Consider the following 13,257-nt stretch of genomic DNA (forward strand, 5'->3'; position numbering starts at 1 on the left):
AAGAGCACAACTGGAGGCCATCAATATAAGAAAATCACTAAGGAACCCAATGTGGAACTCGCTACCACAATGAGTGCTTGAAGTGAATAGGTGTGGATGTATTTAAGGGGAAGCTAGGCAAGCATTTGAGGGAGAAGGGAATAGACGGTTATGATGATGGATTTAGATGAGGCTTGAGTGGAGCATAAACACCGGCATGATCTAGTCGGGCCAAATGGCCTGTTTCTGTGCTGCATTTTCTATCCAATCTTATGTAAGTTTGTTCATGGGACAGTTATGAAGCATTCCACATTTACAATTAATCTTAATTTAAGGATAGCAAATAATTCCTCTTCATATTGGCTAGTAATTGTCTTTGTAGATTTTTGGAGAAATTACAAAACCTTGCGTTACCGGCGTGATTACTTGTGGAATTATTATTTTACCTCTCAGGCTAACTCGTCCATCTCTCTGCTCTTGGTTTCAGGGAAATCCTTCAAGAGATCCAACGTCTCCGATTAGAACACGAGCAGGCCTCGCAACCCACCCCAGAGAAAGCGCAGCAGAATCCTACCCTATTGGCTGAACTGAGGCTACTTAGGTAAGGTTAGACCAATGTCAGGTCAGACATTTTGCCACATAACAATTGTCTAGTTAACAAAGTATCGACTCCTGCAAAGCGCAGTAAAGTTTATAATTACTTCAATTTTGACAAAAGCAAAGGGGCAAGTCTCCCAGTCCGCATTGAAAGCCCTGGACAGAATCTTCTGGCTGACGGGCGGGTGGCGGAGCCCGCACGCCAGCGCTTAAAATGTCACGCGAGCGTCCCGACGTCAGCGCGCAGCATTGCGATATTTCGGTCGGCGGGTCGCGCGCTATGCAGCGGGACACGCGCCCGCCATTAATTAAAGGCCTCGTTAAGGCCCTTAACTTGCCAATCGTTGACGATTTTGAGGGACCCCGTGCAAACTTCGGCTCGGCGCACGGGCCCAGGCGGGGAGGTGATGTTTTTTAACAAACCTCATCCAGTGACCGGGACGAGGTTTGATTTCGGATTTTAAAAAGTTTAATGAAGTTTTTTGTTTATTTGATTAACATGTCCCATTCTGCCCCCTGTGTCTGACGCTGATCTGACAGAAAACTACCCACTTACCTGGGTACGATTTTTATGTTCAAACTTCCGATGGAGGATGCTGTAGAATTCCCTCAGCGCAGGAATACACAGAGGCAGCAGCAAAGGGAAACTGCGTGGAAGCCACACTCCCTTTTTAAGGCACCAGTTACCACATTCTGATAAGCGTTTAAAGGTCCCCAAGCTTCTCTGTGTCGTTAGTGACTGGGTGAGGGGTTAGGATGGGTTGGGGGTTAGCGTGGCCAGGGAGCTCGGGTGGACAGAGGGGTGGGGTGTTGTCGGGTGATTGGAGGGTTGTCTGGGGTGCAGTCAGGAGGTGAGGGGTTGTCGGTCGGGGGGATAGTTGGGGGCTGTCGGGTGGTGGGGGGAGTGATCGGGTGGGGGTTAGTCAGGGAGTGGAGGGGTAGTCGGGGGTCCAGTGGGGAGTGGTGGGGGTTCGGGAATTAGAAGTGGTCTTAATCCTTCTAACGTTTCCTGAGTAGCCATTCCACCAAGTGAGTTGGAACCATAATAAGTCTCCAACTTTACATCAGAGATTCAGAGGGTTCCAGGCGCAGGGCAATTGCCCAATGGAAGTTGAAAGTATCCAGACAATCCCCGCGCAGTCCTTGCGTGGGAACCTTTGAGGGCTTCTGGACCGCATTTTCCGGGGAATGACCCTCCAGAAAATGGAAGATCCATATTTTCTTTTAATCGTTTGGTAGCACAGAACTTGAGTATTGCTCAAAAAAGAGATTTTATTGAAGCTTTTGTCTTTTTTTCAGCAATACTCACATTTTCTTTTCATAGAATACGAATTAGGAGCAGGAGTAGGCCACTCGGCCCCTCGAGCCTGCTCTGCCGTTCAATAAGATCATGGCTGATCTGAATGTATCCTCAACCCCACATTCCTGCCCACCCCTGATAACCTTTCATCCCCTTGTTAGTCAAGAATCTATCCAGCTGTGCCTTAAAAATATTCAAAGTCTCTGCTTCCACTGCCTTTTGAGGAAAAGAATTCCAAAAGACTCTCAACCCTCTGAGAGAAAAAATTTCTCCTCATCTCTGTCTTAAATGTGCGACCCCTTATTTTTAAACAGTGACCCCTAGTTCGAGGTTCTCCCACAAGAGGAAAATTGTCTCCACATTCACCCTGTCAAGACCCCTCAAGGTCTTAAAGGTTTCAATTAAGTCACCTCTTACTCTTCTAAATTCCAATGGATACAAGCCTAACCTGTCCAGCCTTTCCTTATAAGACAACCCGCCCATTCCTGGTATTAGTCTAGTAAACCTTCCCTGAACTGTTTCTAATGTATTTACATCTTTCTTTAAATAAGGAGACCAGTACTGTACACAGTACTCCAGATGTGGTCTCACCATTGCCCTGTACAACTGAAGTGTAACTTCCCTACTTTTGTATTCAATTCCCCTCACAATAAATGATATCATTCTATTAGCTTTCCTAATTACCTGCTGTAGCTGCATACTAACCTTTTGTGATTCATGCACTGCGGTACCCAGATCCCTCTGAGTCTCAGAGCCCTGGTATCTCTCACCGTTTAGATCATAAGCTTTTTTTATTCTTCCTGCCAAAATGAACGATTTCACATTTGTCCACATTATACTCCATTTGCTAGATCTTTGCCCACTCACTTAACCTATGACACTTTGTAACCTCCTCACGTCCTCTTCACAATTTACTTTCCCACCTATCTTTGTGTCATCAGCAAATTTAGCCACCATTCCTTCAGTCCCTTCATTCAAGTCATTTATATAATTTGTAAAAAGTTGAGGTCACAGCACTGATCCCCGTGGCACACCACAGATGGTGGGCCCTCCCTTTGCAATTTTTCTTTCTCATTGAAATGTATATATTCTGTGTATTCTGAAATATCCCTTTAAATGTCTGCCACTGAGCTTCTATTGACCTATCCCTTAACCTCATTTTCCAGTTCACTTTAGCTAACTCTGCTTTCGTGCCCTCATAATTAACCTTATTTAAGCTTAAAATACTAGTCTTGGATGCACTCGTTTCTTCCTCAAAATGAATGTAAAATTCAATCATATTATGATCACTGCTACCTAGGGGAGCCTTCACTAGGAGGTTATCAATTAATCCTATCTCGTTGCTCAATACCATGTCTAGTATAGCCTGCTCTCTGGTTGACTCCAGAACATGCTGTTCTTAGAAACTATCCCGAAAAAATTCTATTCACTCCCCATCTATGCTACCTTTGCCCATCAGATTTCTCCAGTCTATATGTAGATTAAAATCCCCCATGATTATTGCTGTACCTTTCTGGCAAGCTCCCATTATCCCTTCTTTTATACTCTGTCCGACTGTGTAGTTACAATTAGGGGGCCTGTACACCACTCCCACAAGTGACTTCTTGCCTTTATCATTCCTCATCTCAACCCAAACCGCTTCTACATCCTGGTTTCCTGAACTTAGGTCATCCCTCTCTAATGTGTTAATACCATTGTTAATTAACAGAGCTACCCCTCCACCTTTTCCTAACTTCCTGTCCTTCCTAAATGTCACGTACCTTTTAATATTCAGGTCCCAACCTATGTCATCTGTAGCCATGCCACTGTAATGATGCACAAAATAATGTAGCACAGAAGGAATCCATTTGGCCCATTGTGCCATTACTTATTTGGTATCTGCAGTCAAACACAATTCAGAAGTTTTTTTCTAACCTAAATGAATGCTTTGTTCTCATTGCTGGGGTCCTTGGCTCAAATCCCTCCGTTGTTCAATGCTGGAACATCAGTTAAATATCAGGTGAATTTTCAGTTGTCAATTGAACCACAAGGTGGCATGAGGCACCACTAAGAGTGCCCACCTCATCTTAATCAAGCCACCTGCTGGTTGACTTAGCCCCCCTCCTCCCAGGCTGAATGAAAGACATTAACATTTACAGAGTGCTGACTGGAATGCAGGTATGGATAAGTATTGAGCAGAAAAGAACAGCACTGAAGAGTTGAACTTATCCAAAATATTTGACTAAAAACTGTTCCTCAAGAAAAGAACGATTCCCTGGGATGTGACGGTGCTGGTTTCAATTTCGTCAACCGAGGAGGTAACCGGATTGAGCAGATTGTCCAGCCATTTGAAATTAACATGATAAAATAACCAAGTGGATTATATAATCCACCAGGGTACACTCTTGCCCCACCCCACTCATTCCCAGACAGTGAAGTAGAAACCAACCTCATGCGTCATTTACAGAGAATTCTACAAGGGAAAAGAATTGGATTGCTAAAGCATATTTAATTCGAACCCTTCCTTGCACATTAATAAGTTCTGGGTTATTTTTACCTGGAATGTATCCTGAGAGAAAATAAATTCCCTTTAAACTTTGGGAAAGAGGTAATCGCCAGTACAGACAATGAAACCAAGAAAACGTCTCTGTCTCAAGTCAAGCATTTTGATGAACAGCACATTCTATTCCCGGGACTGTACAGATATAGTACATCAGCGATCAGCAATATTAGAAAAGATGATTATGATTTTAATAATTGCTCTGCCTGCCCACTGATTGCACTTAGATTCAAGCATTCAAATTTGGAGAGGTTCTTCAAATCCAGCGCACAGGAGATTAAGGTCACACGGCAGCCAGAAGCCCTCCCTGCCTTTCAATTGACCTGTTTCTCTTTAACCCAGCTGTAAACCAGAGGTGAGTGTGGAACTAGAGAAAAGGAGCCAAGCATAAATTGAATTTCTTGCTCACCACCCCAAAACAGAAAAGACATAACTATTTTGAATTAATTTCTATGAATAATTATACAGAATTAAACCCAATTCAATGATTTCAAAATTAGAAGCATCTTTGCCCCTTTTCCTAGGGGCACACAAGGGCAGCAAAGCATTCCATGGCACCAGAGCAGTTCCATTTGCCATGTCCTGTTAGCTGTTTTCTTCTCATGGATTAGTCAGCTTTGTGGCCGATGACAGAGCATGATGGCTAATTGAAAAAGAAAATAAAACTGCAAATGCTAGGAACCTTCAGTAAAACAGGAAATACTGGAAATTATACATAGCTGAACATCTGAAAAGGAAAGTAAAAGGTAGGCTAATATTTTGGACTGAACTTTTTCCTCAAAGCTAGAAATTGGAACTTCAACAAACTGCTAAACAGCATGGACAAAATAAAGGAGAAGGAAGAAGAACGGATTAAAACACGGGGCAGAATGTTCTGTGCCCGCTGGCGTCGGGCGTGTTCGGTGTCGTGAGCGGACAATATGGCGAGAAGGACAGGAATCAGTTTCACGACATCGTGAAACCAATTTGTGATGTTCCGCTCAGCCCGCCTATGAATCGACCCTCACACTGGATCGTCCGTCCACATTGGCGGGAAAACACGCCAGGGCAGAACACGCTTTGACAAGTGTGACATGCAAAAGGCGGGATTTACCACCAGGGCCCTGCTGTGAGCAGACCTCCAAGGAGCAGAAGATACTGGAGCCTGGCAGCAATGGGACCCTGGAGGAACGTCCATGACACGCTGGGTGGATTCTCATGGACATGGATCTGCTGCGAAGCAGCTCACAGAAGTTGGAAAGTCACCTTTGAGGGTCTGGTCACAACTGATGATGGTCGAGGGGGGTGGAGAGGAAGGCCCAGAGGTTGAGGCGGGTGGGGGAGTTTATTTTATTCATTCGTGGGATGTGGTCTTCGCTGGCTGGGTCAGCATTTATTGCCCATCCCTAGTTGCCCTTGAGAAGGTGGTGGTGAGCTGCCTTCTTGAACCACTGCAGTCCATGTGGTGTAGCTACACCCGCAGTACTGTTAGGAAGGGAGTTCCAAGATTGTGACAGTGGGAGGAAGGGGGCAATAGGGAGAAGATGGCAACTGGAGAGGTAGGCGTTAGGAGGTTGGAAGGTGGAAAGGAAGGAGTTCAGAAGGGCAGGAGTGCGGAGAGGGGAGGTAGTGCAGGGGGAGAAGGAGTACAGAGAGGGAAGGAGTGCAGAGAGGGAAGTTGATGTAGTTTATATGGATTTCAGCAAAGCCTTTGACAAGGTCCCACATGGGAGACTTATAAAGAAGGCAAATGCACATGGGATACAGGGTAATTTGATAAGGTGGATTCAAAATTGGGTTAGTTGTAGGAGGCAGAGGGTGATGACAGAAGGATGCTTTAGTGACTGGAAGCCAGTGTCCAGTGGCGTACCACAGGGATCTGTGCTGGGTCCCTTATTATTTGTCATTTATATAAACGACGTAGATGACACTGTGGGGGGTAGGATTAGTAAGTTTGGGGACGACACACAGATTGGCCGGGTGGTTAACAGTGAGGTTGAGTGTCTTGGGCTACAGGAAGATATAGACGGGATGGTCAAATGGGCAGATAAGTGGCAGATGGAATTTAACCCTGAAAAGTGTGAGATGATACACTTTGGAAGGAGTAATTTGACAAGGAAGTATTCAATGAACTGCATGACACTAGGAAGTTCTGAGGAACAAAGGGACCTTGGCGTGTGTGTCCATAGATCTCTGAAGGTGGAGGGGCATGTTAGTGGGGTGGTGAAAAAGGCATATGGGACACTTGCCTTTATCAATCGAGGCATAGATTACAAAAGTAGGGAGGTCATGTTGGAGTTGTATAGAACCTTGGTGAGGCCACAGCTGGAGTACTGTGTGCAGTTCTGGTCGCCACATTATAGGAAGGATGTGATTGCACTGGAGGGGGTGCAGAGGAGATTCACCAGGATGTTGTCTGGGATGAAACATTTAAGTTATGAAGAGAAGTTGGATAGACTTGGTTGTTTTTGTTGGAGCAGGGAAGACTGAGGGGCGACCTGATCAAGGTGTACAAGATTATGAGGGGCATGGACAGGGTGGATAGGGAGTAGCTGTTCCCCTTAGTTGAACGGTCAGTCAGGAGGGGACATAAGTTCAAGTTGAGGGGCAGGAGGTTTAGGGGGATGTAAGGAAAAACTTTTTTACCCAGAGGGTGATGACGGTCTGGAATGCGCTGCCTGGGAGGGTGGTGGAGGCGGGTTGCCTCATATCCTTTAAAAAGTACCTGGATGAGCACTTGGCACGTCATAACATTCAAGACTATGGGCCAAGTGCTGGTAAATGGGATTAGGTCGGTAGGTCAGGCATTTCTCATGTATCGGTGCACACTCGATAGGCCGAAGGGCCTCTTTTGCACTGTGAGATTCTGTGGGTAAGGTTGGAGGAAGGAGTCAGGAAGGGGGAAGGACTAATGCGGGGAATGGGGTTCCAAGGAGGGGAGAGGTTCCAAGGGGGGAAGGGTTCAGGAGGGGGCGATGTCCAGGTGAACATACAAGGGAGGGCTCAGATGAGTCCATGACTGCCTCCTGTGGAGCGAACTGAGGGTGGGCGCGGAATGAGGGAATGGTGATGATGACCAAGGGCAGAGTGAGGCGGTAGGGTGGGAGGATGAGGTTTCGATGGTATCGATAGAAGGGCTGGCAAGGGAGGTTGGTGAGGCTTGGGAGGCAGACAGGGACCCTGGGAGTGGGAAAGAGGAGGTTGGGGAGGTTAATGTGGATGGGGGGTGGGATTTTCAGGAAGGAAGGGAATGTGCACACTCACCTGGACATCCCCGAAAGGAAAGGGTTGTGGCTGGTAGGTCACGGAGGGGAGGTGGAAGGTGATGCCGGGGGGGTCAACGATGATGGAGGAAAGGAAATGGGTGACTGGGGGAGGGGAAAGGATGGGGGAGCGAAAGTAAAACCGAATTAGCACCATGCTGTCCAAATCGAAGGTGAAACGAGAGTCGTGGTGGGTGAGATCAGGTGCTGCATGGGACTGTGATCATTGGGTGGGTGGAGATGCAGGTCAGGCTCAGATGGACAACTGAAAGTGAACCCCAGCAGGCAGCATTGAAAATGCTCAGGACATTGAGGTGAGTGTGATACGGGAAGGATCTGCATGTTTGGGAGAGTACTGGCACGAGGCTCCGAAAGGTCCTGCCACACACACACTTCTCCCTCCAGAGTCACTGGTGGGCGCCGGCTGCTCCCTCTGCAGTGACAGAGGGTGAGGTTGAGGGGGTCACAGGCAAAGGGGACTCGGAGGGAGAGGACAGCCTCTGAGATTACTCTGTGTATGACCCAGGGGTGTCCAGTTGCTGCCCCTCCTATTCTCAGGTACCCAGGGGTCTCGGCCTGACTCCTTGAGGGGAATGAGCACCTGGAGGGATGTCGAGGTGCCCCGTTTCCCTCTCGTGTTGCGACAGCAGGAACTCACCCGTGACTCCCACGACGGAGTGCAGGTCTACGCGCATCTCTGCATTCTGCTGGACCAGGGTCTTCCTGGCGTCCACCATCCTTCCCGTGGAGACCTCCATACCCGCACATGTGGACACCACTTCATCAGAGAGCAGGCGGACACACTCCTCCAACTCGTGTGCCACTCTGCTGAGGGCTTCCAACAGCCCTGCGTGATGTTCCTACAGCTTCTGCCGATTCTTCAGGATGAGTTGGAAGGCCGAATCCAGAGATTTGTCATCGGACTCGGACCTCACAAAGTGCCTCTTCCCCAGCAGCCCTCCCGAGTGCTTGGGTGCTCAACCACATCTGCTTCCTCCTGCTGTGGACATGTATCTGTGTGGTGACCACTAGATTGTGAACCCGAGCCTGCTCTAGGTCTAGGTTCCACTGAGGTGTGGGCCTCTGCTCTGATGGTGAATGTGGGTAAACACTGTGACGAGTCTTCCAGGCTGCTTATTTCCAGCTCTTCAATGGAGGAAGTGTCCCCTTGGCTGGAGGTGAGGACCTGGATGGAGCTGAGGGACTGACTGGCTGAGGGTGTCAGTCGCTTGGCAGAGCTCCCTGTGAACCAAAGTAGAGATAATTTGTGCCTGGCAGCAGAGTCAAAAGCAGGAGAGAGAGCAATTTGCATTGAGGGAGGGATGATGTGATGCAGAATCCTCTCGAGGGTGTTCGCCACCGACCTCACCGTCACCTTCGGCGCAGTCCACATCCTCAGCAGTCAGCGCGATGGCACACTCCTCACACTGAGTGAGGGGCGTAAGGTGGGCCACTCCACCCCCTGTCTGGGACCTCTCCCTGCTGTTGTGAGCAGGCTTCTCCTAGACGGAGAGAGTGTGAGCAAGACACATGGCGCTGCATGGAATGTTTGTGTGTTCTCTCTGGAGAGCAGAGCTATGGACAGGATGAGGACGGGAGCTCCGGAGGGTATGAGCCTGATGGGGATGTGAGGGTGTGAGGGAGTTAGTGATGTTGCCCCTTGAGGTGCGGGATCCCTGTGGATGTGTGATGGGTTTGTGAGTATGTGAGTTGAGAGCGATGAGAAGAGTGAGTTACCCTGGTGGAACGGATGAGATCATTCATCCTTTTGCGGCACTAGGTGGCTGTCCTCTTTTGCAGGGCATTGGCGCTGACCACTGCTGCCACCACCTCCCATGCTGGATTAGTGATGCTGCTGCATCACCAATGATGTGGAGGGTGAACAGCCAGAGGCCGTGGTCCACATTGTTACTAACGACATAGGTAGGAAAGGGGATGTGATCCTGCAATCGGAATTTAGGGAGCTAGGTAGAAAATTAGCAAGCAGGACCTCCAAAGTAGTGATCTCCAGATTACTCCCAGTGCCACATGTAAGTGAGTACAGAAATAGGAAGATAAGACAGATTAATGCAAGTGGTGCAGCAGGGAGGGCTTTAGATTCCTGGGACTCTGGGACTGGCTGGGGGGGAGATGGCGCCTGTACAAGCCGGACAGGTTGCATCTGAACAGAGCTGGGACTGAGTTCCTTGTGGGGCATTTTGCTAGTGCTGTTGGGGAGGGTTTAAGCTAATTCAGCAGGGGTGTGGGAACCAGGAGAGAATAATAGAAAGTAACACCAGGGTGCACGGAATGCTGGGAGAGGCAGATAGCACTAAAATAGAGAATAGTAAGTTAATAGATGGAGTCGGAGTAAGGGAGCAAGTAATGAAGTCTAAATCAGGGTTACACTGCATGTATGTGAATGCACGGAGTATAGTTAATAAAATTGGGGAGTTACAGGCACAGATTGCCTTGTGGGATTATGATGTTGTGGCAATAGCGGAGACTTTTCTTAAGGAAGGGCAGATCTGGGGGGTTAAATATTCCTGTTACAAGATGTTCAGAAAAGATAGGAAAGAGAAAAAAGGAGGAGGGGTGGCGTTTTTGGTTAAGGAGAGTATTGCAGTACTGGAGAAAGAGGACGTGTCAGAGGATTCAAGGACAGAATCAATTTGCAGATGACACAGTGCTTGGGAGAATTGTCAACTGTGAGTGGGTGGTGTAGAACTTCAAAAGGACATTGACACATGGGTGGAGTGAGCAGATAGGCGGCAGATGAAGTTCAATGCGGAGAAGTGTGAGGCGATACACTTTGGTACAAAGAACATGGAGACAGAGTATAAAATAAAGGGTATTATTCTAAAGGGTGTGCAGGAGCAGAGAGACCTCTGTGCATATGTTCATAAGTCATCAAAGATGGCAGGACAGGTAGAGAGAGCTGTTTCTAAAGCATACAGTATTCTAGGCTTATTAATAGGGGCATAGAGTACAAGAGCAGGGAGGTTACGATGAACTTATACAAGATACTGGTTAGACCTCAGCTGGAATATTGTGCACAGTTCTGGGCGCCACACTATAGGAAGGGTCTAAACGCATTGGAGACAATGCAGAAGAGATTTACGAGACTGGCTCCAAGGATGAGACACTTCAGTTATGAGGAAAGATTGGAGAAGTTGGGACTGTTTACATTGGAGAGGAGAAGGCTGAGAGGAAACTTGATAGAAGTTTTCAAAATAATGAGGGGCCTGGACAGAGTAGATAGGGAGAAACTGTCCCCGCTTATAAATGGATGGAGAAGCAGAGGGCACAGCTTTAAAGAAGCAAATGTAAGATGAGAAAAAACTTTTTCACACAGTGTGTAGTTAGGGTTTGGAATGCACGACCTGGAAGTGTGGTGGAGGCAGGTTCAATTGAGGCATTCAAGAGGGCATTGGATGACTATTGAAATAGAAACAATGTGCAGGGTTACGGGGAAAAGGCAGGAGATTGGCACTGGTAAAATGCTCAGACAGCCAGTGCAGACACGATGGACCGAATGGCCTCCTTCTGCACCGTAACAATTCTGCGATACAGGCTTTGTGGCTTTGCCTCAGAGCTACCATTCACTAAGTGAATCACTTGGCCACATTAAGCTCAAGAATTAAGTCAGATCAGCCATAGAACATAAAAAGTTCTGATGTGAAAATGCTTCCGTGACAACATGAAGAGAGTCCGTTTCTAAGAACACATTAGCTGCAGACAATCTTGCTCATTTGTTACCAATGCATATCTGAGAATCTCAATCTGTGATTTGCCAATTATGTGCTGGCAACAAGCGAGGTTCCTCATTGCCAGTGCATACTTAGAAAATCTAGGCTAAAACGTCATAGTTTGGGAGGATCCAATGGCAGAACTAATTCTTGTTCCAAGCTGCTTAGTGGTAGGTAGTGCCCTTAATTCGCTCTTCCACCAAGTGTTGCAAGATCAAGATACCTGTACCATCATAGAAAGGTGCAAAAAAAGCACTTTTGAATAAGGGAAACAATGATGAGTTCAGTAGTTCAGGGCTGTTCCCCTAGTTAGGGTTGATATAATAGGTGTTTTTATGCTCATGGAGTGCTGGGTTATGTACAGTACTCCTACCATTGACCAGAATGTACAACACAGAAACAAGCCATTCGTCTCAAATGGTCCATATCGTTGTTTATGCTCCATTCAAACACTATAGTACAAGGGAGCCAACTTCCAGAGACCCATGCTCTCTTTTATTTCGCATTCATCAAGGTAAGGAATGCTAATGCGCAGGAATGCAATTCTTCCCATATCAGGTGATCAATATCAGTATAAAGCACTCCAAGTCAAGTATGGCGCAGTGAGATGCAAAGTAAATCTTCATTCACTCTGCCCAACAACGTGCTTCAGCACAAACCTCAGAATGCCATCCCGACAGAACCAGTGCGATATCTACTTTGCAATTTCCCATGCCAGCCATTCCACGACCTTTGAGTGGAACTGCAATTAGGCCCAATTTAGGGAGAGTTTTGTGCTTCAGATCTCTGCCACCAAACACACTGCAGAGATTCTCCATAGTCATGTCACATAGAACTTATAAAGCCAACATACAGACAAAATCCACATGTGTGCACAATGCTCTGACAATGGAGCGAATCAGGCCAATCACAAAACAAACCGACTGAAATCGACACTGCCCTTCACTATACTCCCAACTGCAGATGTTTTCAGGCCACCTGTGGCTAGGAATCTTTCCAAGGGTTTTCTTTCCACCATCCATACAGAGCTGCCTTGCACGATAAATACAAATCCGGGAAAATAGTCCCTTAAGACTTTCATGCAGGTTAGGGATTTAATTTCTAAATATAAACAAGTTATTTTAGTTTATTTTCCCTCAACATGGCAATTTTATTTTAGATGAAAACAATAGGTACAGATTGCACACGCAGATATTAGAAGCCGAACAAGATCAGTTAAACCTCCAATAGGAAGCTGGCAGAGGCCATATTAAACGATAACAATTCCCTGATTAATCCATCATACATCTAAACAATCCAATTCTTTTTCCAAGAACCAAGCAGAAAATATATCTCCACGTGTCGCGTTCACGTTCCGCATTGTACTGATAAAGAGTAACACTGCATACATTTTAACAGCTAATGCACTCAGTGTGTTGAAATACTGAGTTTAGAGTTAGTTAAAACACATAAATGTGTCCATCCATGAAGTGTACACTTTCTGGGCTCCCACAGCAGCTCAGACCAGTAATTAGTTGCGCCAGAGACCAAGAAGGTCTCTGTACCTTGCACCTCAATGCCCATCAATCAGGCCATAAAAACCCATCCGGAATTCACACTCCTGATTACTATTCAATGACTCCTGCTTTAAGCGTGCATGTACTGACATTGGCTGAGAGCAGGATTGAACTGGACTCTTTTAGCTCCCCCACGCATTAAAACATGCAAGCCCTCACTGTCTCAGCAGCCACTCGAGCAAGGAGAGCACCCAGCCCATGTCGAACCAAACTTCAACCAGTGAGAGGGACAGAAAGAGCAGAGCGGAGAAGAGTGCAATCGTAAATAAACTTACATCTGAATTTTGTTTCTACTCAACGCCGTAGTTTGTCCAGG

At 46.9% G+C, this 13,257-nt stretch overlaps 1 protein-coding gene across 6 annotated transcripts in view; it reads left to right on the forward strand.

Annotated features, from left to right (window-relative positions):
• dtnba (dystrobrevin, beta a) overlaps positions 1 to 13,257 on the forward strand; it is a 461,468-nt gene that overhangs the window by 357,685 nt on the left and 90,526 nt on the right. For all 6 annotated transcript variants that reach the window (XM_078541481.1, XM_078541476.1, XM_078541482.1 and 3 more), the window contains exon 14: positions 467 to 580. In XM_078541481.1, the coding sequence (XP_078397607.1) occupies positions 467 to 580 (114 nt within the window). The remainder of the gene's footprint in view (positions 1 to 466; positions 581 to 13,257) is intronic.

Source organism: Cetorhinus maximus, chromosome 5 (assembly GCF_964194155.1).
Source record: "Cetorhinus maximus chromosome 5, sCetMax3.hap1.1, whole genome shotgun sequence".
Classification (NCBI taxonomy): domain Eukaryota; kingdom Metazoa; phylum Chordata; class Chondrichthyes; order Lamniformes; family Cetorhinidae; genus Cetorhinus; species Cetorhinus maximus.